The 27,341-nt window shown below is 41.2% G+C and overlaps 2 protein-coding genes and 3 long non-coding RNA genes across 5 annotated transcripts; all 5 read right to left on the bottom strand.

Moving 5' to 3' along the window:
• Nucleotides 1–369: 369 nt before the first annotated feature.
• LOC131404709 (uncharacterized) lies at nt 370–1,174 on the bottom strand. Its single transcript, XR_009219833.1, has 2 exons — nt 1,042–1,174; nt 370–884 (listed from the first exon to the last, which is right to left on the bottom strand). It is a non-coding gene; the product is annotated as an uncharacterized LOC131404709 (long non-coding RNA).
• On the bottom strand, nt 1,175–2,115 carry LOC131401747 (SLAM family member 6-like; the record flags this gene model as incomplete). Its single annotated transcript, XM_058536928.1, has 2 exons — nt 1,756–2,115; nt 1,175–1,314 (listed from the first exon to the last, which is right to left on the bottom strand). Coding segments are annotated over exons 1-2 (474 nt in total), but the record flags the coding sequence as incomplete, so codon positions are not given.
• Nucleotides 2,116–2,397: 282 nt separating this feature from the next.
• LOC131404708 (uncharacterized) lies at nt 2,398–6,728 on the bottom strand. The gene is made up of 3 exons (XR_009219832.1): nt 6,640–6,728; nt 3,137–3,222; nt 2,398–2,564 (listed from the first exon to the last, which is right to left on the bottom strand). It is a non-coding gene; the product is annotated as an uncharacterized LOC131404708 (long non-coding RNA).
• A 9,284-nt stretch (nt 6,729–16,012) lies between these two features.
• LOC131404707 (uncharacterized) lies at nt 16,013–17,424 on the bottom strand. The gene is made up of 3 exons (XR_009219831.1): nt 17,397–17,424; nt 16,683–16,955; nt 16,013–16,524 (listed from the first exon to the last, which is right to left on the bottom strand). It is a non-coding gene; the product is annotated as an uncharacterized LOC131404707 (long non-coding RNA).
• Nucleotides 17,425–25,441: 8,017 nt separating this feature from the next.
• LOC131401735 (SLAM family member 6-like) lies at nt 25,442–26,769 on the bottom strand. The gene is made up of 3 exons (XM_058536925.1): nt 26,481–26,769; nt 25,768–26,043; nt 25,442–25,610 (listed from the first exon to the last, which is right to left on the bottom strand). The coding sequence occupies exons 1-3, from the start codon at nt 26,767–26,769 to the stop codon at nt 25,519–25,521; spliced, it is 657 nt and encodes a 218-aa protein (XP_058392908.1). The 3' UTR covers nt 25,442–25,518.
• Nucleotides 26,770–27,341: the final 572 nt, after the last annotated feature.

Genomic DNA, 27,341 nt, shown 5'->3' with positions numbered 1-27,341 from the left:
CACTTACAGTGATGTGACTTGGGGCAAGTTACTTAGACCCTCTTAGGTTTAGCTTCTTCATTGGTCACACGGGTAGAAGAGAGTTTGTTTTATAGAGTTGTGGTCATAATTAAGAAAGGCAACATGTTATAGCACTTAGCCCATAGTAAGAGCTTGTTGATGATTATGATTTTACTCCAAGGGACTAGAATGGCCCTGACTACTCCTGTTCTCCCACCTCTAATCATCAGCATCCTTCAAAGTGCACTTAAAATGCACCATACTTTACAAATTTCAGTCCACGAATGTGGATGTGCCTCTATTAAGGCAGCTATATGAAACTCTGCCTTGTATTACAGCTACGGTATTTCAAGAATTCTACAGCATCACTGATTTTTGAAAGCAGTATTATTTTAATAACAGTATTTCAGGAGAAAAATACACTATCCCTTTTAGCCCTACACATTAATATTATGACTCATCTTGATTCCAGAAACCTTAAATTATGGGGGAATTTGCTTCTTAGAATAGATAACATGGTATTGATACAAATATTTTATCTCTTTTTGTTCTCATTCTCATGCAGTGTGCACACACATGGGCTCACACACGGAAGATATGAAATTTTATCCCATTGGTCTTTGACAATCCATAGTACTACACCTTGAAAAGAGTAGAGGTCTATACTGTAATTTAATTGAGCAACAGAGAAGCAATGGCCTCATCCAGGCTCTCCTGGGGCACTAGTGGCCTTCATGGCCCTGAGTTAGACATAAGGAGTTTGCTGAGCATCTGTGTCCGGATGTGCCAAGTTCATAGAACCCCCAGGACCATGAGGAGAAGAAGCCCCTTCCCCAGCAGAATCCATGTCACTGGGCAATAAGTGCCTGCAGCTGCCTTGGAACCTGAAAGAGAGAAAGTAGAGAGAGGGCAGAGCATGTGTGTGTGAGTGAACGGGGATGTTGGCAAGTGCCGAGAGCTGGTGTCTACTCTCTCCAGCTCCTTCTAAAGCTTGTCAAAGCATTTCCCAGGAGTCTTGAGAGGCCAGAAGGGGCCAATTACCTGCACAAAGCTCCCGAGCAAGGATGTGGCTAGAGATGCTATTGCTAGCAGGGTTCATAGCTGTGCAGGTGTAGTTCCGATCCAGATCATCAAGGCTCCAGGAGTCATTGAGGATGGATCCTTCCTGGGACACAACAGCCCCTGGTCCCACTTGTGTCCACTGATATATGACGTTCTCTCCTCCTTCCTCCACGGAACACCTCAAGGTGGCATGACAGGTCCCGTTCTCAGAGGTGATGGACTCCACGCTAATGTGAGGCCTTGGCAGCCGCTCTGCTTGAAGCAATCGTTTTAATAGTTTAAGAGATATTAACAGCAATAACGAGCCTTCTTAGGCCATCCCAGGAGGAAAGGATTGAGAGAATAAAGGGCAGAGAACATAGAAAGGAATCCAGCCCCCTTTGGAGAAAAGATCCCGAATTCTTCCATTTGTAGCCTCTTAGGGGCTGAATGGAGGAAGGAGCAAGTTGTGTGATGGTTTTCAGCCAGACACAACCACAGCCTTCAGCCAGAATCTGCTGTTAACTGAAGAGGACAAAAAAGAATAAGAAAAGGAAAGGAAAAGATCTACCAGGGAGAGGTTCTAGACTGATCACAAGAGTGACACAAAGGGACAGTCTTTACCGAGGGTCACCCAGCCCCCAGCCCCAGGCTTAGTGGATGGCCCTATTCACCCTTACCAGTAGGGAACTGGACCTCTATGCCCTTACTCACTGAAGATCCTCAGAGTGTAACTGGAAAACATGGAAGAGGTATTCGTGACTATCTGGACACTGTATGATCCTGCGTCTGCCATCGTCAGGTTGCTGAGCTGCAAGGAGTAGGACTGGGTGACCTTCAGTCTATCTTTGCGTTTTGGAGCAGTCACCAGGAATAGTGCTTCATTTGGATTTATAAAGATGACAGATGTTCCACTGTGAAGCCAGGTGATGGAGTCAATATTCTCTCCTGCAGGAAACTTCAGGGGAAGAGTTACTGACTCCCCCAGAACACCGGCCACCATCAATGGGGTTGAGCTCGTTTGTGAAACTGTGTTCTCTATAAACATAGAAGGAAGTGGCTATAAACACTGCCTCTGACACCCTCCCTCACTCCCAAGTCATAACTCTCGCAGGTTGGGGTGCACAAGAATGTTGGACATAAACAGGTGTTAGCAGTGGTGCGGTGGCTGGAGCTGGAAGTGGGCAATGCCTAAACTCTCCTTCCTATGGGGTCACTGCTCCCCATCCCAAGGGCTGGGTTCCTACTGAGGGCTATTGGCCCTGGAAGACCAGAAGGGAGACCACAGGGGGAGTCAGAGCCCAGCCTTGCCCTGCCCACCCCTCTTTTTCCTTAGTACTAATCATGACTTCCTGTTTTATGGAATGCTTCCCCACTCTGGAGCTTGGGTTTCAATTTCATTGCAGTTCTTGTGTCTCTTTGGTGTGTGGAATAAGGATCCCTAGATGACAGTGCTGATCCTGTCTTTATTGAGATGTGCAGTTTTCGGGAAACTTGTTGATTTCTCCAGGCCTCTTCTTTTCCTTTATAAAACAATGGAGATAAATGTAAAGCCTTTCATAGCTAGACCTGATGGCCTACTGGTTAAACTGCAGCATGCCCCGCTTTGGCGGCCCAGGTTCGGTTCCCGGTCGCGGAACCACACCACCCATTTGTCAGTTGCCGTGCTGTGGCAACTGCTCACATAGAAGAACTAGAAGGACTTACAACTAGAATATACAACTAGGTACTGGGGCTTTGGGGATGGACAAAAAAGAGAATAGAAGATTGGCAACACATGTTAGCTCAAGGCGAATATTTCCAAGCCAAAAAAGAGTAAAGATTTTCAGATTCCATGTAATTCTGACATTCACAATGTCATAATACTATGTACCCTAGACCCTTCTCTTCTGCTCTTTCTTTCTCTTCTTTACTCTCTAATCAGTCTTTCTCTCTCATGTTCTGGAGTCACTCAATCTCTTCTGTCTACCTGGTCCCCCAATCTCTCGGACATGAGGTCCTAAGTTCGGTGAAAGGCCTTGCTTGGCAGTACCGATGTGGACACTCTGCCACTCAGAAGGTCAAGCTAGAGGGGAGGAGCCTCTGACCCACTCACCTGGATACTGGAGAAGCAGGAGGAGGAGGAGAAGCTGAGCAGGAGGTCGCATGCTGGCAAGACTGATCAGATTAGCCCTGAAGATCCTAAGGAAAAAAGAGGAAGATGGAAGACAGCAAAAGTCCTGTTCTGCAGCAAGAACAGCAAGATGAACCTCTGTTAATTCCCATACACATTATTTTTGCCAGTCACTTCCCATTTGTTTTCTTTTGATTGGCCCTGACGCCTGCCTCTGATTGTGTCCTTGAAGTCATAAAGAGTTCAGAAATGTGAAGATCCCACTTTAAAAAACCTAATATGCTTTAACAAATGGTTTTGAAATGATTGGTTGGCTATTTTTTGAAAGTTAAATGCTCCTCTTACCCCATACCCTGAATAGTTTACAAAATTAAAAGAAAAGAAGAATACCACCAAGTGCTGCTACCTCCATATAAGTGTTAGGAATTAAGTGGAAGTTTCTACTTGGTCTGCCCCAATAATCCACTTTTAAAACAAGTGCAGCACAAGTCCTTAGTAAGACAAATCCCCCAGCACTACTGGCACTGATGAACTTGCATCTTCTGGCTTTGACCCCACACCATCCGCTGTCTACACTTCTAACCCATTTGACTATGTGATTCACATTTGGCCGAATACTTCTCAGGACTTGACAACAGACTTTGTTACATAGGCTGTATTCATGATATATCAGTGGTATCATGTAACAAAAACCAATGCAAATTAGTTTGTGATAAGGAGGAGGGGGTTACTATAAGAATAAAGAGCCCAAGGGTAAGAAGGTAGCCAGGACTCAGAAAGCACTGGATGTAGGAAATGAAACCTAAGGAGAAACCAAGTAGGACTCTGTCTCTATGGTCTGCCCTCTATGTGTATGGTTTATTCTTTTTCTGGATCAACTCTGTCTCCCCTCTCTACCGGTAGGATATGGTCACCAGTACACAGCTGTTACAGGGCTAGCCACATCTAAAGACTCATCATCATTCTCTATTTCTCTCTGTCTTTCTTTACTTTCTCTTTTTCTCCCAATTGCAAATTCCTGGGGGTGGGACTCTAGTGAAGGAAGTAAGGTCACATGGTGCAAATTTGCCTGCCTCCTTCCTACTTCCCCAAACATAAGAAATTAGGAGTGTTTCTGTAAAATCAATAGCCAGTCTCAACGGTTGATAACACAAGAGAATCAGTCTAACTTAAGACTGTTTTTAGAAATTTTCAACCAAACACTGAAGTTGAGATAATGGTATGTGAACTCCCAAGATACTTCCACCCAGATTCAATAATTATCACTGTTTTTGCTACTCTTGTTTCATCCATATTTTTCTATCTTTTTTCTTGATCAAGTATTTAAAGAAAATTCTAGGTATCATGCCATTATCCTATTTCAATATATTTTTTAAAAAATATATATATACACACATTTTCTTACATAATCTCAATGCCATTATCACAATCTAAGATCCTTAGCAAGTCTTATGAGGACCTGCCATTATCTTCAGCCTCATTCCTACCCCTGTTCTGTTTGGGGTGTATTGATTCTGTAGTACCTATGAGACATCCAGGAAAGTTTCATGCAATATCTCATTTACCCTTTGCAAAGCCATTTGCAGTAGATGACATATCCCTATTTTGTGGGGAAAGAAACTGTAGCTTCTTATTAAATAACTTGTCCAAGATGAAACTGTTAATATGCTATTACGTTCCCTCTCTTACGGATGTTCTCAGTTCTACTGAAATATGTTCAATGTGGTCGCCTTGGAACCGTGTTATCAAGTGCTCAAGCAGGGGACCTGAGGGCTTGGCATTGGATCCTGATATGTGGAATCTTCTCCTTCTTGGGCAGCACATGAGCTGCCCCTTATTATTTTTCGGGGGAGATAAGGAAGATTAGCCCTGAGCTAACATCTGTTGCCAATCCCCCTCTTTTTGTTGAGGAAGATTGGCCCTGGGCTAACATCTGTGCACATCTTCTGCTAGTTTATATGTGGGACACCTGCTACAGCTTGGCGTGATAAGTGCTGTGTAGGTCTGTGCCCAGGAACCGAACCTGTGAACCCTGCACCACTGACGTGGAGCGCACGAACTTAACCACGATGCCACTGGGCCGCCCTGCCCCTTCTTCTTTGCTATGTTAGAATGGCAATATGCTAACTTCTATGCTTTCATAGACCTAATGAAGATACCATGGACAAGGTTAGAAATAAAAGAAGGAAGTCACAGAGAGAGTTGGCCTAACAGCATATAGCACTGACCAGCAACAGATGTGGTAACCATGGACAGGAAATGTTTTCTCATCTTACAGCATGATAGTGCTTCCAGAAAACATCAACGTGGAAAATGCTGTGTAATGTGACTTTGTGTCAGAAGGTGGAGCTGGGTCGGCCTTTAGAATCAGTACAGTCAAAATGAAGTAGATATTAGGAGATGCCAGGGACTCGTAAAAGAGAGTGTGTCTATAGCTGTGGTAAGGTGCAGCTAAGAAGAACCTGAGCCATGACTTGCTGCACGTCCTCATTGAGGAGGATAATAGCAACTGAAGAAATCAATGAGAAAGGACCTTCAGAGGTCTTTGGAATCTCTGGATTCTAGAGAAGAAGACTTAACATTTTATGCAAGCTCATTGCAGTAAAATCAAACAAAATACAAAGTTATGCATAAGACAGCAGAAATCTTCTAAAATCTTACCATTCATAAATGATTCTTAATATTTTGGCAAAATTCTTTCTAGACTTCTCTGTGCATATACATGTACACACAAGCATGCACACACACACACACGTGCATAGATGGAATCATCTGATTTGCTGATTTGTAACCTTTTATAACTCAAAAATATACCATAAGTATCTTTCTATATCCCTGAAAGCAGATATTCGTAATCCTTTTATGATGGCCTAGTGTTCTATTAAGCGTATATATCAATTTACATAAAAGTATACTGTAAGTTTTTCTCAACAATGTGAGAAAATATATACATATATTTCATATATACATTTTTTAAAATTTATCCAGCTCTCTCTTTAGGTTACATTCCTCGAAATAGTATTGTTTGGTCAAAGACCTGTACTTTTAAAACTGTGATGTATTTACAAAAGTATCCTGGTCCCCAACATTGTACCAATTTACCAGATAGAAAATTCTTAAGGTATTATAGCTTCACTTGGATTCCCCTGCTTGTGTCATGGCACGGAAAAATGAGGGCCACATAAATAACATCACACACATTCAATTCTATTTCCTCTAAGTGATCTTTAAAGTTTGTTGAAAGCAAAAATAAAAACTCAAGAATGAACATCAAAACAGAATGAGTCAATTTCCTCTGAGACGCTGGTCATCTGCGGCTGTTGAGGGATGGAGCGTAGGCTCAGAGACACCTGCACAGGCATAGGCACAGCACCTACACTTACTTTGTAGAAACTGGATGGACCTCCGCCCCAAATTTGGTTCAAATGTCAGACTAATGATGCCACACGCACATACCAAGAGGGTCTGAAAGGTGTATTACTTACATGATGAGACTTTCTGGGTAGAGCAGGACAGTCTCTTGAGCTGGTCTGAAAATGAGTGGAGAGAGCTGTCAAGGGAGACTGGCATGGGGCCTTTGTGGTGCGTAGGAGTGCGGCCGCAGTGAGTGTTCCTGCGCCTGGCCAGGGGCTCGTGTGTTTTGAACTTCTTGCTAGGGACAAAGGAGGAAGTACCTAGGCTTTCCTATCAGCTTAATCAGCTTGCCCGGGTGTGGGGCAGGAGGGGAAAAGTAGAGTGAGGCGTAAAACCTGTCAGTAGTCAACCATCAAAAATATAATGTCAGATTCTTATTGCACACTTCCTAGACCAAAACTTTGTCAGAAAAAGCTTAGCAGTTTGGAGATGAGTGGAGACCTGAAGGCCCATAGTTTACCTTTAAACCTCAATTGAAAACCTCAAGCCAAAGATGTACAGATGGACTGTGTAAGACCTATGGAGTTCTCACCTCTTAAACGAGGATGCAGATTCCCACTGGAGAACTGATAAAGCAGGCACTGCAATAGGCTCGCAAATCTTAGAGAGGATTGTGGAGTTTCATCCTTCTTGTCATATCCAGGGCTGTCATCCACTGAGATCCAGACAACCTCTAGTTACTGAGGTTCTATAGCAAATACGGGAAATCTTTTTTCTACATAGAGCCAAATACCCACCAAGAAAACATCAAGATCCACATATGTAAATCAATCAACTTGGTTTATATTATAACAAAAATTTTAAATGTTTTATTCATAGTTTTAACATTAAGCACAAGATACATAAATTTATAACTAATTTAAAAAATAACAATATTAAACAATAATATGTAACATTTATTGAACACTTACTTTGTGTCACGATTCCCATGTTCATTGCAGCGTTATTCTCAATAGCCAAGATATGGAAAAAACCTAAGTGTACACCAATGGATGAATGGATAAAGAAAATGTAGTAGATATAAAAGGGCATATTATTCAGCCATAGAAAAAGAATGAAATCTTGCCATTTGCAACAAGATGGATGGACTTTGAAGACATTATGCTAAGTGAAATAAGTCAGACAGAGAAAGACAAATATCATATGATCTCACTTATGTGGAATCTAAAAAAAAAAAAATCAAGCTCATAGATACAGAGAATAGATTGGTGGCTGCCGGAGGTGGGGGAGTGGGAAGGTGGGCAAAATGGGTGAGGGTGGTCAAAAGGCACAATCTTCCAGTTATAAAATAAATAAGTCATGGGGATGTAATGCACAGCATAGCAACTATAGTTGATAATACTGTATTGTATATTTGAAAGTTGCTAAGAGACTAAATCTGAAAAATTCTCACTACAAGAAAAAATTTGTGCAAAAATATGTTATACATCAATTATACCTCAATAAAAAAAATTTTTTTTAATTAAAAAAAAGTAGAACTCCCCAAGGAAGCCATTTAGATGTGAAGTTTTCTTAGTGGAATTATTTTTCTAATTATGTTTATTTCCGTAACATACAGAAAAGTAGGCATATGATACAGAGATCAGAAAGTGAATCCAATATTATTACCACTACTCAAGCCAAGAAACTGAAAATTATCAGCAGTCCTGAAGCCCCATCTTTTCCCTCTCCCAATACCAACACTCAATCTCTCCCCAAAGGCAACCAGATATCCTGACTTCTAACACCATAAGTTAGTTTTGCCTATATCTGAGCTTTGTACAAATTGGATCATATAGCGTATGTGTTTTTCCATCTGGCTTCTTTTAGTTAACGTTAAATTTGTAAGAGTCATCCATATTGTGGAGGCTAGCTCTATTTCCTTCAACTTCATTGCTGTGTAGTATCCTATTGTATGCATAAACCACAATTTATCAATACATTCTATAATCGATGAGCATTTGTTTTTCAGCTTGAGTCTATTGTAAATAATACTTCCATAAGTAGATCATTTGTTTGTTTGTTTGCACTCAGATGCTCTCATTTCTTTAAGGTATATATCTAGGAGTAGAATATTACTGGTTCATTGAGTATGTCTATATTTAAAGCTTAATAGGTAATGAAGGACCATGTTTCAAAGAGGCTGCACCTATTCACCCTTCCATCTGCAGTATATGTGGTCCCCGTTGTTCCACACGTCATTGCTCCACTGATTAACACCTAGCATTATTAGTCTTTTTATTTTAACTATTCCTTGTGGGTGTACATTGATATCTTATTTTAGTTTTAATTTTTGTTTCCCTGATTACTAATAAAATTGAACGTGACTACAAATGTTTATTAGTTATTTTGTTAGATATTTTTCAAGTCTTTTGCTCATTTCTCCCTTGAATTGCCAGTCATTTCCTTTTGATTTGTATGAATTCTTTATATATTATGGATCAGAGCTTTTTGTTCTGTGTTTTGCAAATACTCTCTTCTATTCTGTGCTTTGTGTCTCTACTCTCTTAATGGTGTTTTTATGAGTGGAATATCTAAATTTTAATTTACTACAATTGAGTACCATTTCTCTTACGGTCTGTTTAAAAGTTTTTTCCCTACCACAAAGTCATACAGAATACAGATATTCTTCTGTAAATATAATATCTTTTAGATTTTTGTTCTACATTTCACATGAGGGTCTACAGTACACTTAGAATTTTTTGCGTGTAGTGTGAGGTAGGATGCAAGATTCATTTTTTCCCCACAGGGACAGCAAATTGATCTCGCACCATTTGTTGAAAAATTGTCATTTCTCCACAGCTCTGCAATTCCTTCTTTGTCATATAGAAGTGTCTATATACAACTGGGTGTCTTTCTGGAACTTTTATTCTGTTCCATTGCTCTATTTGACCTTTCTTTTGCTTTTGTCACGCTGTCTTAATTGGAGTAGCTTTCTAATAGATTTTTGTATCTGGTAGCATTACTTCTTCCCCTTTTCCCCTTCTTCAAGAGGGTCTTGGCTAGGAGTGATTCTTTTCATTTTCATATAAATTTTAGACTCAGTTTGTCATTTTCCACACTAAAAAAAAAGCTGCCGTTATTTTGTTTGGCACTGTCTTTTATACTAATCTGGAGCTATTTACATCTTTACAATATTGATTCTTCCAAATTGTGTGAATATCCACCCATTCATTTGGGTCTTCTTTCATTTCTCCAAATAATGCTTCATAGTTTGATTCTGGACATCTTGCACATCTTTTCCTAGATGTATTCCCAGGTGTTTGAAATGCTTTCATATCATAAACGGCAGCATGAATTTTGTCAAGTTTAATTTTCTGTTATTGTTATATGCAAATACAATTAATTTTTACAGACTTTCTATCCTGTGCCTTTTCAAATTCATTTATTGATTTTAATAAGTTATCAGTAGATTCCTTGGACTTTATTGTCCAATCATATTGAAACCGGCAAACAGTTAGCCATTGATGATTAAGCAGCTAGTAACTATGGGGAATTGGAATTGGCCACCTCAAAATATGTCTCTGCCTGAAAGACACTTTGGCCCCCACCCCCACTAACTAACCAAAGGAGTTTGGCATGGGAGGCTTGCCCAGAGAACAAGCCATTACCATAGACATATCCAGGTATCTGGGAGGGTCCTTGCTAAGCCCAGTCTTAGTTCTGGTTACGCTTTATAAGAGACATTTACATTTGTAAAAGAAATCTCCATTTGTAAGGGTATCTTCTTCTCTGTACCAGGAAGAAGGGGGGGATAGCCTTACCTAGAAACTTATCAGAATGCAAGGCTAGGACTTAAATCTGCATGATAAACTTACCCATTGTTAACTGTGCTGTTTAGGCAATGTGCATTCTGACTCCTGCTAGGTTACTACATGTAACATCCCCCTGGAGCTGGGGTCACCATGGTAATGGGTGTTCGAGCTATTTTTTTCAGGAATTGGAATGCCTGGTCCACTTCAGGCTAGTTGAGACCACCAACCCATCAACTAGGCCCACACAGACATATGTCCAATAAGCGACCTTTTGACATCAACAGGTTAGAACTCCACCCTCAGGGCACGCTAATGCCGCCATTCTGTGAACATGCATCCTACGAAGAGGCATGAAGCCTGACTGTGCTTGCACAGATCAACAATTACATCATCCCTCCTCACCTCCAATCATTTCAGACCAACTTGCCCCCTACCCCATGAATATCCCTGAGTCCCTATTTTCCGGGATGCGGATTTGAGATTCATTCTCCCATTTCCACACTTGGCTGCCTTGTGATTAATAAACCCTCTCTCTCTCTGCAATTTCGTTGTCTTGGTGATCGGCTTTCTGGGTGGGCAGCGGGCAAAAACAGACTTTGGTGCAGTAACAACACTGTTTGTGAATAGTGACAGTATTATTTCTTCCTTTGTAATATTTTTCCCATCTTATTATTCTGATCAGGACTTCTAGTACAATGTTGAATATTTTCCTTTTTCCGTTATTATTTCTTCTATGATAGATAGGCTATATAGAACTGTGTTTTTTGTGTCAAAAATTATAAGATTTTTAAAAATCTTCTGATAATTATTTACAACTTATTTTCATTATCATAAGAGAACATTATGGAAAGAGGTATACCAAAATATCTCACTTTGATGGTAGATTTGTCTATTTCTACTTGTAGGTCTATCAACTTTACATTATATATTGTAAGATTATCTTTCTAGGTGCCTGCAAATTTTCAATTGTTATATTACCCAGATATTAAATGGGTTATCATTACAAGATGACCCTCTTCCTTAATGCTTTTGTCATAAACTCTTTTTTGTCTGAGTTTAATATAACTATTCCAATTTTCTTTTGGTTCATATTTACATGCTATAATCTTTTCCTATGCTTTTACATTCAAAATTTCTGTGTTCATATGTTTTATGTTTCTTTAGTAAACATTACAAAGTTAGATATTGTTTATTTTAATCCTATCCATCAATGTTTATGTTTTCACTGGAGCTCTTAGTCCATTTACATTTAATGTAATTACTGATGTATTTGAGTTTATGATTTATATCATTCACCAGCTTTGTAGTTATTTGACTCTTGATGAATGTTTTCAATGTAGGGGCGTTTGCACTGATAGAAGTTTTAGAGAATATTTAGTCATTCCTGCCACACTTTTTAATTTGCACTACACAAAATCTCATTAAATGTAACCTCACTACGTTTCAAATAGAATTCAATGATGTAATCTTTTTTGGGTGTTCTGGCCTCCTTTCATTTTGTGCTTTTGTTTGTTTGCTTGATTAATTTGCATATCACTGTGTACAAGGGGGATGTGACAAGACTCTGCCTGTGGAGAAGGTGGGTGGTCAAAGAGAGTTCCTGGGAGACTGGTTGGCTAAAAAGGCACTCTGGGGAATCAGAAGGTCTAAATGGATTTCTAAGTTATTTGTTATGGCATGTGCAATGTAAACCTCTCCTTCTCTACCTCCTCTGCAAAATCTTCAGGAAATTCTGCTTTGCTCACCAATCTTTTCTTATGAGTGAACTTTGATTCGGGCAGGGAATGGCATGAGAATATGTGTTGCGGTATTGCTTTCTGTGTCCACAGGGGCAGTGCTAGGAGAGAACATGGTGCCCGGAACTTGGAGGCAGAGAAGGTCAGGAAAAAGTAAGTCCCTAGGAATTTACAGAAACATTGTAGAAGTTTCCCCAGGGCATGGACTTGGGGAATTGAGGGAATTTTACCTAAATTTCAAGTGCTAGGGAGGAGGCCTCTGCAAGCTGCGTTATACACCACTGGAGTTACTCCTATGTCAGCCATTGAGGCATCTTCATTGTCCCTGAAGTCCCCAAGTAAAAGAACATTTTATATTAGACCTCTGCCATTAGCACATTTCGGTGGATATTAATTGGATATGAATTAACTTAATTAATTAAAGCAATGGCCTCATGTCCATTTTCATGTCCAGAAAACCTCTTAGGACTAACCATACTGATCACTCACAGCCCCGGGTTAGTCAAACGGGTTTAATAAGCACCTGTATTAACCATATCTTTTTATTTTCTGCATACTGATGCTGTGACATCTGGGACCTTGCTGACCCTGGAGGGACTGCCCCTCCTAGGGATAGCCAATCCTTAGAGAGACTAAACAGTCACCCCACTTTCAAACGTAAACTAACCAATCCAGAGCCCATACTCCTAACAACTGCATTATGTCACACTCCTCCAGGCCACTATCCACCAGCCCTAATCACCCAAGGCCAGGTGCCAGACAACTAGGGACAGCCCTATGCCCCAGAGCCCACTGAAATTATTCAAACTAGCCAATCCCAAACCTGCTTACCTTGCCCTACCTGTTCCTTCCCGGAGGAGCCACAATTAAGGCTCTGGCCTGCAGTCCTCCCCTCTCTCTCTGCTCTTGTGCCTGCATCCTACCTCAGGGTTTCCTCATTGCCCCCTCCTATTGGGAACTGTGAGTAATAAACTGTTGTTTCAATGGCAATCATCTCCTGATCTGTGGGCCTTACTGATCCTCAAATTTTCTATTAATACTCTGTATTTTAAAACAGCACCATGCCTAGATGTACCAAATTTATAGATATCCAGGATCACAAGGAGTAGAAGCACTTTTCCCAGGAGAATCCACTTCATTGGGCAATAAGTACATGCAGGTGCCTTGGAACTTATAAGAAAAGGAGAGTTTGAGAGGCCAGAGCACATATGTGGTGGATTGTGTGTGTGTGTGTGTGTGTGTGTGCACTGGGAGTGGGTGTGTCCTCTCAGCACTCTCCAGACCTTCTCAGAACATTGCCCAGGGGTCCTGGAGATGCCAGAAGGGTCAGGTACCTGCTCAAGGCTGCCAGGCAGGGAGAGCAGATGTTATTAGTCACAGGGTTTAAGGCTGTGCAGGTGTTGGACTGGTCCAGGTTGCAAAGCCTGAGGAGACACTGAGGACAGACCCTTCCTGGGACACATCATCCCCTGGCCCCACTGGTCTCCACCTGTATGCATGATCTCTCCTCCGCCCTTCAAGGAACGCTTTAGGACAGCATTACAGACCCTGTTCTCAAAGACAGTGGACTCCAATGTAACTTGAGGTCTTCTTAGCAACTCCATTGGATGCGATAGTTTTAAAAAAATGAAAAGAGCTAAGAGGGTCCTCTCTGGGCATCCTAGGAGAAGAGGACCTAGGGATGAATAAGAGAAAATAGCAAAGATTCCAAACAGTTCTGGAGACTCTTCTAATCCCAGCTTATGAGAGACTAAACAGTAAAAAAAACAGATCATCTGAGGTTATTCAACCATGCACCAGGAACTGTTGGTGGGTTTTGGTCACTGAGATGAATCTTTTCTCTGCTCTGGAGTTTCCCTGAGGGCCTTGGTGTTCACTTCTGCAGTTCTTATTTAGATGTAGCTCATCTCGTAAACCAGTTAGAGGTTTAGAACAGGAAGAAGGAGGCTGAGGATGAGGGCAATGGGGGAGTATGCGGGGTTGGATACTGTCCTTCACATATTCTTGTCTGTCCTGGGACCTTCGAATTTGACCTAGTACAGAAATAGGGTCATGATAGATGTAATTAATTAACCTGAGGTCACACTGGAGCAGGATGGGTCTTCAATCCAATATGACGGGTGTCCTTATAAGAAGATGAGAAGAGACACAGACAGGAGTACACCATGAGAAAACATACAAGGGGAACATAATGGGATGATGGAGGCAGAGACTGCAGTGATGTATCTACAAGCCAAGGAACGACAAGGATTTCTGGCAAACCCCAGAAGTTAGAAGAGAAGTGAAAGGATCCTTCCTACAGGTTTCAGAGGGAGCATGGCCCTGCCAATACCTAGGTTTCAAACTTCTAGCCTCTGTGAGAACATAAATTTCTGTTGTTTTTAGCCACCCACTTTTTGGTACTTTGTTATGGCAGCCCTAGGACAGTAACCCGGGGAGGAAACGAGACATCTACCCAGGAAGCATTCTGGACCCACCAATCATGTCAGTGAAACTGAGGGACCACTCTTTTTTTTTTTTTTTTTTTTTTTTTTTTAGAGACCACTCTTAATAAGAGTCATCCAGTCTCCACGGCCTTGGGAGGAACTTCCAAGCTTGCCATCAGTGCTGTCCCTTCTAGATTGTCCAATTTGTTGGCATATAGTTTTTCATACTATTCTCTTATACTCTTTTGTATTTCTGTAGTATCCAGTGTATTTCTCCTCTTTCATTTCTTATTTTATTTATTTGAGCCTTCTCTCTTTTTTCCTTAGTGAGTCTGGCTAAGGGTGTGTCAATTTTGTTTGTCTTCTCAAAGAACCAGCTCTTAGTGTCCTTGAACTTTTCTACTGTTTTTCGGGTTTCTATTTCATTTATTTCTGCTCTAATTTTTGTTATTTCCCTCCTTCTTCTGACTTTGGGCTTTGTTTGTTCTACTTTTTTTAGTTCTGTTAGGAGTAGTTTAAGATTACTTATTGGAGATTTTTCTTGTTTGCAGAGGTGGGTCTGTATTGCTATGAATTTCCCTCTTAGGACTGCTTTTGCTGCATCCCATATGAGTTGGCATAGTATATTTTCATTTTCATTTATCTGCAGATATTTTTGGATTTCTTCTTTGATTTCTTCATTGATCCATTGGTTGTTCAGTAGCATGTTGTTTAGTGTCCACATCTTTGTCACTTTCCCAGCTTTCTTCTTGTAGTTGATTTCTAGTTTCATAGCATTATAGTTGGAAAATATGCTTGATATGATTTCAATCTTCTTAGATTTGTAGAGGCTTGACTTATTTCCCAACATATGGTCTGCCTTTGAGAATGTTCCATGTGCACTTGAGAAGAATGTGTATTCTGCTGAGTTTCACTCGAGTGTTCTGTATGTATCTGTTAAGTCCATCTGGTCTACTGTTTTGCTTAGTTCCACTATTTCCCTGTTGTCTTTCTGTCTGGATGATCTATCCATTGATGCAAGTGGGGTGGTGATGTCCCCTACTATTATTGTGTTGCTATTAATTTCTCCTTTTAGGTCTGTTGTTATTTTATATACTTTGGTGCTCTTGTCTTAGGTGCATATATATTTATAAGTGTTATAACCTACCTTACTAATCCACCTACATCAGTCACTTAACTTATCTGACTTCATCACTGACAGTGCTGTGAGTTGAGGCAAATTACTTAGACCCTCTTAGGTTCAGCTTCTTCACTGGTCACATCAATATAAGGGAGTTTGTTATATAGAGTTTTGATCATACTTAAGGAAGGCAACATATTATAGCACTTAGCCCATAGTAGTAGCTTATTTATGAGTATAATTTTACTCCAATGGGCTATTATGGCCCTGACTACTCCTGTTCTCCCACCAATAATAACCAGCATCCTTGAAAGTGCACTTAAAATGCTCCATACTTTAGAATCTTCAGTCCACTAATGTGGATGTGCCTCTATTCAGGCACCTGCCTTGTATTACAGCTACAGTATTTCAAGAATTCTAAGACACCATTGATTTTTAAAAACAGTATTATTTTGATAACAGCATTTCAAGAGAAAAATACACTATCCCTTTTAGCTATACTCATTAACATTATGACTCATCCTGATTCCAGAAAACTTAAGTTATGGGAGAAATTTCTTCTCAGAATAGATAACATATGGTATTGATACAGTTATTGTATCTATTTTTGTCCAAACTTCCACATTGGGCACATGGGCTCACAAATGCAAGATATGAAATTTTATCCCATTGGTCTTTGACAATCCATAGTACTACACCTTGAAAAGAGTACAGGTCAGTAATGTAATTTAAGTGAGCCACAGAGAAGTAATGGCCTCATCCAGGCTCTCCTGGGGCACTGGTGGCCTTCATAGCCCTGAGTTAGACATAAGGGGTTTGCTGAACACATGTGTCTGGATGTGCCAAGTTCCTAGAACCGCCAGGAACATGAGGAGAAGGAGCCCCTTCCCCAGCAGAATCCATGTCACTGGGCAGTAAGTACCTATAACTGCCTTGGAACCTGCAAGAGAGAAAGAAAAGAGAGAACACAGCATGTGTGTGTAAGTGGATGGGATTGTTGTCAAGTTCCTAGAGCTGGCATCCACTCTCTCCAGCTCCTTCTAAAGCTTGTCAAAGCATTTCCCAGGAGTCTTGGAGAAACCAGAAGGGGCCAGTTACCTGCACAAAGCTGCTTAACAAAGATGAGGCTGGAGGTGCTATTGCTAACAGGGTTCACAGCTGTGCAGGCGTAGTTCTGATCCAGATCATCAGGGATCCAGGAGTCATTGAGGATGGATCCTCCCTGGGACACAATAGCTCCTGGTCCCATTGATGTCCACCCATATATGACATTCTCTCCTCCTTCCTCCACAGAACATCTCAAGGTGGCATGACAGGTCCCATTCTCAGAGATGACAGAATCCACTGCAATCTGAGGCCTTCGCGGCCGCCCTACTTTGAAGCAATGGTTTCCATAGTTTAAGAGATATAAACAGCAATAACAAGCTTTATTAGGCCATCCCAGGAGGAAAGGACTCAGAGAATAAAAGGGAGAGGACATAGCAAGGAATCCAGACACCTAGGGAGAAAAGATCACTAATTCTTCCCTTTCCAGCCTTGTAGGGTCTGAATGGAGGAAGGAGCAAGTTGTGTGATGGTTTTCAGCCAGACACAACAATAGCCATGAGCCAGAATCTGCGGGTAACTGAGGAGGACAAAAAAGAATAAGAAAAAGAAAGAAAAAGATCTACCAGGGAGAGGTTCTAGACTGATCACAAGAGTGACACAAAGGGACAGTCTTTACCGAGGGTCACCCAGCCCCCAGCCCCAGGCTTAGTGGATGGCCCTATTCACCCTCACCAGTAGGGAACTGTCCTGTATGCCCTTACTCACTGAAGATCCTCAGAGTGTAACTGGAAAATACTGAGGAGCTCATTGTGACCACCATGGCATCATAAGATTCTGCATCTGCCATTGTCAGGTTGCTGAGCTGCAAGGAGGAGAACTGCATGACCTTCAGTCTATCTTTCTGTTTGGGAGCTGTCACCATGATTCGTTCCTCATTTGGCTGTATGAAGATGATAGATGTTCCGTTGTGAAGCCAGGTGATGGAGTTGATCTCCTCTCTTGCAGGCAACTTCAGGGGAAGAGTTACCGACTCCCCCAGAACCCCGGTCACCATCGATGGGGTTGAGCTCGTTTGTGAAACTGTGTTCTCTATAAACATAGAAGGAAGTGGCTATAAACACTGCCTCTGACACCCTCCCTCACTCCCAAGTCATAGCTCTCGCAGGTTGAGGCGCACACGAATGTTGGATATAAACAGGTGTCAGTAGTGGTGCTGGGGCTGGAGCTGGAAGTGGGCAATGCCTAAACTCTCCTTTCTATGGGGTCACTGCTCCCCATCCCAGGGACTGGGTTCCTACTGAGGGCTGTTGGCCCTGGGAGACCAGAAGGGAGACCACAGGGGGAGTCAGAGCCCAGCCTTGCCCTGCTCACCCCTCTTTTTCTTTAGCCCTAAATTTAGACTCTCATGACTTCCTGTTTTATGAAATGCTTCCCCACTCTGAAGCTCGGGTTTCAATATCTTTGTTGTTCTGCTGTCTCTAAATATGTGTGGAATAAGGATCCCTAGAAGACAGTCTTGATCCTGCCGCTCTTTAGATGTGCAGTTTTGGGGAAACCTGTTCATTTCTCCAAGCCTCTTCTTTGCCTTTATAAAACAATGGAGATAAATGTAAAGCCTTTCAGATTCCTTCCAACTCTGACATTCACAATGTCGTGATACTATGTACCCTAGACTCTTCTCTTCTTCTCATCCTTCTTTCTTTTCTTTACTCTCTAATCAGTCTTTCTCTCTCATGTCCTAGAGTCACTCAACCTCTTCTGTCAGCCCGGTCCCCCCCAATCTCTCCAACAGAGGATCCTAAGTTCTGGGAAAGGCCTTACTAGGCAGTACCCATTTGGACCCTCTGCCCCACAGAAGGTCAGGCTACCAGGAAGGAGCCTCTGACCCACTCACCTGGGTACTGGAGAAGCAGGAGGAGGAGGAGAGGCTGAGCAGGAGGTCGCATGCTGGCAAGACTGATCGGAACAAAAAAGGAGGAAGGTGGAAGAGAGCAGAAGTCCTGTTCTGCAGCATGAACCACAAGATGAATCTCTGTTATTTCCCACACACATCATTTTTGCGAACTGCTTCCCTTGTTGTTTTCTTTTGATTGGTCCTGACATTTGCCTCTGATTCTGTTCTTAAAGTCATAAAGTTGTTCAGAAATATGAACATCCCACTTTAAAGAACCTAATATGCTTTAACAAAGGGTTTTGATATCATCAGTTGGCTATTTTTTGAAAGTTTAATCTTCCCTTTACCCCATACCCTGAATAGTTGATGAAATTAAATGAAAAGAAGAAACACACCAAGTGCTCTTACCTTCATATAAGTGTTAGGAATTACGTGGAAGGTTCTACTTGGTCTACCCCAATAATGCACTTCTTAAAACAAGTGCAGCACAAGTCCTCAGCAACACAAGTCCCCCAGCACTATTGGCACTGATGAACCTGCGTCCTCTGTCTTTGACCCCACACTGTCGGGTATCTACATGACTTCTAATCCATTTCGCTATGTAATTCACATTTGACCCAGTGCTTCTCTAGACTTGACAATAGACTTTGTTACATTGGCTGTATTCATATCACTGGTATCATGTAACAAAAACCAATGCAAATCAACTTGTGATAAGGGGGAGGGAGTTACTATAATAAAGAGCCCAAGGGTAAGAATGTAGCCAGGACTCAGAAAGCACTGGTTGTAGGAAATGAAACCTAAGGAGAAACCAAGTAGGACTCTGTCTCTTGAGTCTGCCCTCTATGGGTATGGTTTATTCTTTTTCTGGATCAACTCTCTCTCTCCTCCCTACCAGTAGAATATGGTCACCAGTACACAGCTGTTACAGGGCTAGCCACATAGAAACTCATCATCATTCTCCATTTCTCGCTCTCTTTCTGTACTTCCTCTTTTTCTCCCAATTCTGTGTTCCTGGGGGTGGAACTCTAGTGAAGGAAGTAGGGTCATAGGGTTCAAATTTGCCTGCCTCCTTCCTACTTCCCCAAATATAAGTAATTAGGAGTGTTTGTGTAAAATTGACAACCATTCTCAATGATTGACAATACAAGAGAATCAGTCTAACGTAAGACTGCTTTTAGAAATTTTCAACCATACACTGAAATTGCGATGATGGTACTTGAACTCCCAAGATACCTCCACCCAGATTCAATAATTATCACGGTTTTTGCTACTCTTGTTTCATCCATATTTTTCTATATTTTTTCTTGGTCAAGTATTTAAAGAAAATTCTAGATATCATGCCATTATCCAGATATATTTCAATATGTTTTTTAAAATATATGTATACATTTTCTTACATAATCTCAGTGTCATTATCACAACTGAAAAAGTGAAAAATGATTCATTGGTATTATATAGTGACTGGCCCATATTCAAAGTTCCCCTAATGGCAAGAAATTTTTGTAGTTGTTTTGTTTTAATCAGGATCTAAACAAGACCTTTATGCCTCATTTGGTTATTGAATGTCATAAATACCTTCTAATCTAGAGAAGTTAATCTCCCCACCTCCTCCTCATTTATTTATTTATGTTGATGTTTCAATAGTTTTTAACATTGTGAAATTTTGGGTTGTACATTTTTGTTTGTCCATCACCATATATATGTCTGCCTTCACCCCTTGTGCCCACCCCCCACCCCCATTGCCCCTGGTAACCACAATACAGTTTTCTCTGTCCATTTGTTGGTTTATATTCCACATATGAGTGAGATCATACAGTGTTTGCCTTTCTCTTTCTGGCTTACTTCACTTAACAAAATACCCACCAGGCCCATCCATGTTGTTGCAAATGGGACGATTTCGTCTTTTTTTATGGCTGAGTAATATTCCATTGTATATATATACCACATTTTCTTTATCCAATCGTCAGTCAGGGAACACTTAGGTTGCTTCCACTTCTTGGCTATAGTGAATCATGCTGCAATGAACATAGGAGTGCACAAGCCTCTTTGGATTGTTGATTTCAGGTTCGTTGGATAGATTCCCAGTAGTGGGATAGCTGGATCATAGGCCATCTGTATTTTTAATTCTTTGAGGAATCTCCATACCGTTTTCCATAGAGGCTACACCAGTTTGCATTCCCACCAGCTGTGTATGAGGGTTCCTGTTTCTCCACATCCTCTCCAACATTTGTTTTTTTTGTCTTGTTGATTATAGCCATTCTAACAGGCGTGAGGTGATATCTTAGTGTCGTTTTGATTTGCATTTCCCTGATGATTAGTGATGTTGAACATCTTTTCATGTGCCTGTTGGCCATCTGTATATCTTCTTTGGAGATGTGTCTGTTCATTTCCTCTGCCCCTTTTTTGATCAGGTTGTTTGTTTTTTGTTGTTCAGTTGTGTGAGTTCTTTATATATTATGGAGATCAACCCCTTGTCAGATGTATGTTTTGCAAATAATCTCTCCCAGCTGGTGGGTGGTCTGTTCATCTTGATTCTGGTTTCATTTGTCTTGTAGAAGCTCTTTAATCTGATAAAGTCCCACTTGTTTATTTTTTCTTTAGGTTCTCTAGTCTGGGTAGGCATGTCATCCGAAAAGATTCCTTTATGACCAATGTCAAATAGTGTGTTGCCTATTTTTTCTTCTATGAGTTTGATAGTTCAAGGTCTCACCTTCTGGTCTTTGATCCATTTTGAGTTAATTTCTGTGAATGGCAATAGCAGATGGTCCACTTTCATTCTTTTGCATGTGGCTGTCCAGTTTTCCCAACACCATTTATTGAAGAGACTTTCCTTTCTCCATTGTATGTTCTTAGCTCCTTTGTCGAAAATTAGCTGTCCGTGTATGTGTGGTTTTATTTCTTGGCTTTCAATTCTGTTCCATTGATCTGTGTGTCTGTTTTTGTACCAGTACCATGCTGTTTTGATTACTGTTGCTTTGTAGTATGTTTTGAAGTCAGGGATTGTGATGCTTCCTGCTTTGTTCTTTTTTCTTAGGAATGCTTTAGCTATTCGGGGTCTTTTGTTGCCCCATATGAATTTTAGTATTCTTTTTTCTATTTCCATGAAGACTGTCATGGGATTCTGATTGGGATTGCATTGAATCTGTAGATTGCTTTAGGTAATATAGACATTTTAACTATGTTTATTCTTCCAATCCATGTGCATGGGATGACTTTCCATTTCTTTATGTCATCATCGATTTCTTTCAATAATGTCTTACAGTTTTCATTGTATAGGTCTTTCACCTCCTTGGTATGATTTATTTCTAGATATTTTATTCTGTTTGATGCAATTGTAAACGGTATTATCTTTTTGAGCTCTATACTCAGATTATTTTAAATCATCACTTGTCACTATTTTACTTGGTATCACAAACTAACTGCCTAGATTACTAATTTGCACAAGAGCTGCATTATCATTATTTCAAATGCTAACAGTTCTTCCTCTGAAAATTTAAGTCTCTCCTTGTGAATTGCTGTTATGGCTCTTTCAGGCTGAGCAAGTTTCCCTTAGATACTTTTAGTTTCATGGGTTCATCTGTGATATTAAGTTACTGAGCCTTGCTAAATTACTATGTCCTAGTATAACATGGGTTCTATATATTTTAATACTACGTCTTTTAATAGATTATTATATCATATTTATTCTTTTGGAGAGGGATGGATGCAGAGAGAGTTAGCAGTTTGAGTTTTTTTGGTTATGCTGGAGCTGTATTATAATCTAGAAAGTATTGATGGGATTTTGGAGAGGAGATAGAGGGGTTGCTGATGACAAGCTTCACTAAGCACCTACTGTGTGTACAGACCATGCTAGCTGGGCACTGGGGGATATGAAGATACATTTGGCCTTAAGGCATTCAAAGTTTAGGAAGGGAAAGAGACAAAAAGGAGATTAATTTCAAAACAGCAAGAAAATTACAATAGTTGTGGTATGAAATAGGTAAAGAGTGGCATGAAATAGAGGTGAAAGCTGTTTTTGAGTATAGAACTGAAGTGAGTTTTTTATTTGTTTTAATCAAGCATATGATAGAATGACTAACCAACTGCTAGAACAAATACAAAGTAATGTGCTTAGGTGCTCTATAATTTCTTCACAAGTTGTCCTTTAAAACAATAACAGCAATGATAGTATTAATCGATGTGTGTTTCTGTGAGGTGCACCCTACTTAGGATATTTTGAGGAAGTTGTTATGTGTGTTCTTTTTCTTTTTCTTTTTTTACTGCTTTAATGAGGTATGAACAACATACAAAAAGCTGTAGAGACTTCACATCAATGCCATCAACTTATCCATCACCTCCAGAATTTTCCTCCCACCTCCCTCTGTGATAAGAGCACATGAGCTCTACCCTTTTAGCAACTTTTTAAGTATATGATACAATATTGTTCATCATACCCCCTGTTATACAGATCTCTAGAATTGACTGACTTTGCATAATTGAAACTTCGTACTCTTTGACCAGTACCTCCTCATTACCCCTCCCCCCAGCCCCTGGCAAGCACCATTCTACTCTCTGCTTCTATGCGTTTGACTATGTTAGATTCCACATATAAGTGAGATCACGCAGTATGTATCTTTCTGTGTCTGGCTTATTGCACTTAGCATAGTGTCCTTCAGGTCCATCAACCTTGTTGCAAATGGCAGGATTTCAGAGGCGACCACTTTTGAAGGGACCATCAGGGAGGCTTTACAGAAGAGAGGATGGTCAATGTTTAAAAATATTGTATGGATGTGCAGGTTGTGCACTGCATTGAGTGGCACTCCCTGGAACTGTGCAGGGCACAACCTGCACAGCCAAATGCAATGTCTGTGGGAATGCTTGGGTTTCAACAAATGAAACCTCCTGGATTTCATGGTTGTTGACAGCAGCAACATTTCTATTTGTCCAGGCTTGCAGTCCCTTGCCCACAGAATGATCTCAGCCTAGAATATTCTCCCATCCATGCTTCCCAACCCTTGCCTTGGGGAGGTCGTATTCATTTATCTCAAATAAAAGATTGTTCTTTTTTGTATACCCATGTTCCTAGCAGAATTATCTGTAATAGCCAAAAAGGTGGAAGCAACCCAACCCAACTGTCCATTAATGGATGAATGGATAAACAACACACACACAAATACATACATACACACAATGGAACATTATTCAGCCTTAAAAAGAAGGAAATTCTACAACTTGGATGAACCTTGAGGACTTTATGCTAAATGAAATAAGCCAGTCACAAAAGAACAAATACTTTGTAATTCCACTTATATGATGTACCTAGAGTAGTCAAATTCATAGAGACAGAAGTAGAATGGTAGTTGCCAGGGGATGGGGGGAGGGGAGAATGGAGTTATTTAATGGGTACATAGTTTATGTTTTGCAAAATAATGAGTTCTGTGGATGGATGGAGGTGATGTAATACAACAGTGTGAACGCACTTAATGCCACTAAACTGTACACTTAAGAAAGGTTAAGATGGTAAATTCTATGTTATATGTATTTTTCCACAATAAAAAACATGATTAAGGACATTTAAAAAAAGATAGTTTCCCCTGAAAGTCCTTCCCTAATTCCCTACAGTACATTAGGGCCCTCATCATGCAACCTTGTACTGCTCTGCAGTTCCTCCAACACACTACTTATTGTACTCCATTGTAATTACTGCATAATTGGTCACCCTCCAATGTTGCCGTTAAGCCTCTGGAGAGAAACATCTGCCTTAATGCATTTGTAGTCACCAAAATTTATTTCCTCTGGGAGCACAGCTAGACTACTTATCAAATTCCCTTTCACTTAGGTTTGGCTATATAACTAAGCTATCTTGGGTGAAATTTGGTCCAAAATAATGTGTGCCACTTCTAGACTTAGCCCTAGAAATCTCCCATGTGTGGTCTTAGTGCTCATTTTCCCCAGACTGCAATATTGATGCTCCGGGTGACATAGGGAGCCATGTGTTAAGCCAAGGGCCGATGTCAGCAGAAATCCCTGAAAGACCATATGGAAACGAGTTGACCTGCTGTCATGAACTTCCATCCAGGACTCATGTGAGCAAGACGTAATTAATTCTATTGTGTATGTCACTGAAACTTTGGGAGTCTATTTGCTACTGGTATTCTAACCTATCTTACTAATCCAACTTTGTCAGTCACTTAACTTCTCTGACTTCCTCACTTACAGTGGTTTGAGTTGGGGCAAGTTACTTAGACCCTCTTAGGCTTAGCTTCTTCATTGGTCACACGGGTAGAAGAGAGTTTGTTTTATAGAGTTGTGGTCATAATTTAAGGAGGGCAACATATTATAGCACTTAGCCCACAGTGAGAGCTTATTGATGATTATGATTTTACTCCAAGGGACTAGAATGGCCCTGACTACTCCTGTTCTCCCACCTCTAATCATCAGCATCCATCAAAGCGCACTTAAAATGCTCCATACTTTGCAAATTTCAGTCCACGAATGTGGATGTGCCCCTATTCAGACAGCTATATGAAACTCTGCCTTATATTACAGCTATGGTATTTCAAGAATTCCATGACGTCATCGATTTTTGAAAGCAGTATTATCTTAATAACAGTATTTCAGGAGAAAAATACACTATCCCTTTTAGCTATACACATTAATATTATGACTCATCTTGATTCCAGAAACCTTAAATTATGGGGGAGTTTTCTTCTTAGAACAGATAACATGGTAATGATACAAATATTTTATCTCTTTTTGTCCAAACGTCCTCATTCTCGTGCAGTGTGCACACACATGGACTCACACACGGAAGATATGAAATTTTATCCCATTGGTCTTTGACAATCCATAGTACTACACCTTGAAAAGAGTGCAGGTCTGTACTGCAATTTAATTGAGCACCAGAGAAGCGATGGCCTCATCCAGGCTCTCCTGGGGCACTAGTGGCCTTCATGGCCCTGAGTTAGACATAAGGAGTTTGCTGAGCATCTGTGTCTGGATGTGCCAAGTTCATAGAACCCCCAGGACCATGAGGAGAAGAAGCCCCTTCCCCAGCAGAATCCATGTCACTGGGCAATAAGTGCCTGCAGCTGCCTTGGAATCTGAAAGAGAGAAAGTAGAGAGAGGGCAGAGCATGTGTGTGTGAGTGAACGGGGATGTTGGCAAGTGCCGAGAGCTGGAGTCTACTCTCTCCAGCTCCTTCTAAAGCTTGTCAAAGCATTTCCCAGGAGTCTTGAGAGGCCAGAAGGGGCCAATTACCTGCACAAAGCTCCCGAGCAAGGATGTGGCTAGAGATGCTATTGCTAGCAGGGTTCATAGCTGTGCAGGTATAGTTCCAATCCAGATCATCAAGGCTCCAGGAGTCATTGAGGATGGATCCTTCCTGGGACACAACAGCCCCTGGTCCCACTCGTGTCCACTGACATATGACGTTGTCTCCTTCTTCCTCCACAGAACACCTCAAGGTGGCATGACAGCTCCCATTCTCAGAGGTGATGGACTCCACGCTAATGTGAGGCCTTGGCAGCCGCTCTGCTTGAAGCAATCGTTTTAATAGTTTAACAGATATAAATAGGAATAACGAGCCTTCTTAGGCCATCCCAGGAGGAAAGGATTGAGAGAATAAAGGGCAGAGAACATAGCAAGGAATCCAGACCCCTTCGGAGAAAGGATCCCTAATTCTTCCATTCCCAGCCTCTTAGGTTCTGAATGGAGAAAGGAGCAAGAAGTGTGTTGGTTTTCAATCAGACACAACCATAACATCAGCCAGAATCTGCTGGTAACTGAAGAGGACAAAAAAGAATAAGAAAAGCAAAGAAAAAGATCTAGGTAGGAAAGGGTTAGGACTGGTGAAAAGAGTGAAACTACAGGACAACATCTACCAAGGGTCATCCAGCCCCCAGCCCCAGAATTAGTGGATGGCCCTATTCACCCTTACCAGTAGGGAACTGGGCCTCTATGCCCTTACTCACTGAAGATCCTCAGAGTGTAACTGGAAAACACTGAAGAGGTATTTGTGCCTATACGGATGCTGTATGATCCTGCGTCTGCCATCATCAGGTTGCTCAGCTGCAAGGAGTAGGACTGGATGACATGCAGTCGATCTTTCCATTTTGGAGCAGTCACCAGAACTGATGGTTTATTTGGCCGTATGACGGTGATAGATGATCCACTGTGAAGCCAGGTGATGGAGTCGATCTCCTCTCCTGTAGGACACTCCAGGGGAAGAGTTACTGACTCCCCCAGTACCCCATCCACCATCAGTGGGGTTGAGCTCATTTGTGAAACTGTGTTCTCTATAAACATAGAAGGAAGCGGCTGTAAAAACTGGCCCTGACACCCTCCCTCAGCCCCAAGTCTCCCGGTCAGTCATAACTCTCGCAGGTTGGGGCGCACACGAATGTTGGACATAAACAACTCTTAGCAGTGGTGCTGTGGCTAGAGCTGGAAGTGGGCAATGCTTAAACTCTCCTTCCTGCTGGGGTCACTGCACCCATCCCAGGGGCTGGGTTCCTACTGAGGGCTATTGGCCCTGGAAGACCAGAAGGGAGACCACAGGGGGAGTCAGAGCCCAGCCTTTACCTGCCCACCCTCTTTTTCCTTAGCACTAATCATGACTTCCTGTTTTATGAAATGCTTCCCCATTCTGGAGCTGGGGTTTCAATTTTATTGCAGTTCTGGTGTCTCAATGGTGTGTGGAATAAGGATGCCTAGATGACAGTCCTGATCCTGTCTCTATTTAGATGTGCAGATTTGGAGAAACCTGTTGATTTCTCCAGGCCTCTTCTTTTCCTTTATAAAACAATGGAGTTAAATGTAAAGCCTTTCAGAGC

This window comes from Diceros bicornis, chromosome 4 (assembly GCF_020826845.1).
Source record: "Diceros bicornis minor isolate mBicDic1 chromosome 4, mDicBic1.mat.cur, whole genome shotgun sequence".
In the NCBI taxonomy this organism is placed as follows: domain Eukaryota; kingdom Metazoa; phylum Chordata; class Mammalia; order Perissodactyla; family Rhinocerotidae; genus Diceros; species Diceros bicornis.
Note: the sequence above shows the minus strand (reverse complement) of the source record. Positions and strands in the feature narration are given on the sequence as shown.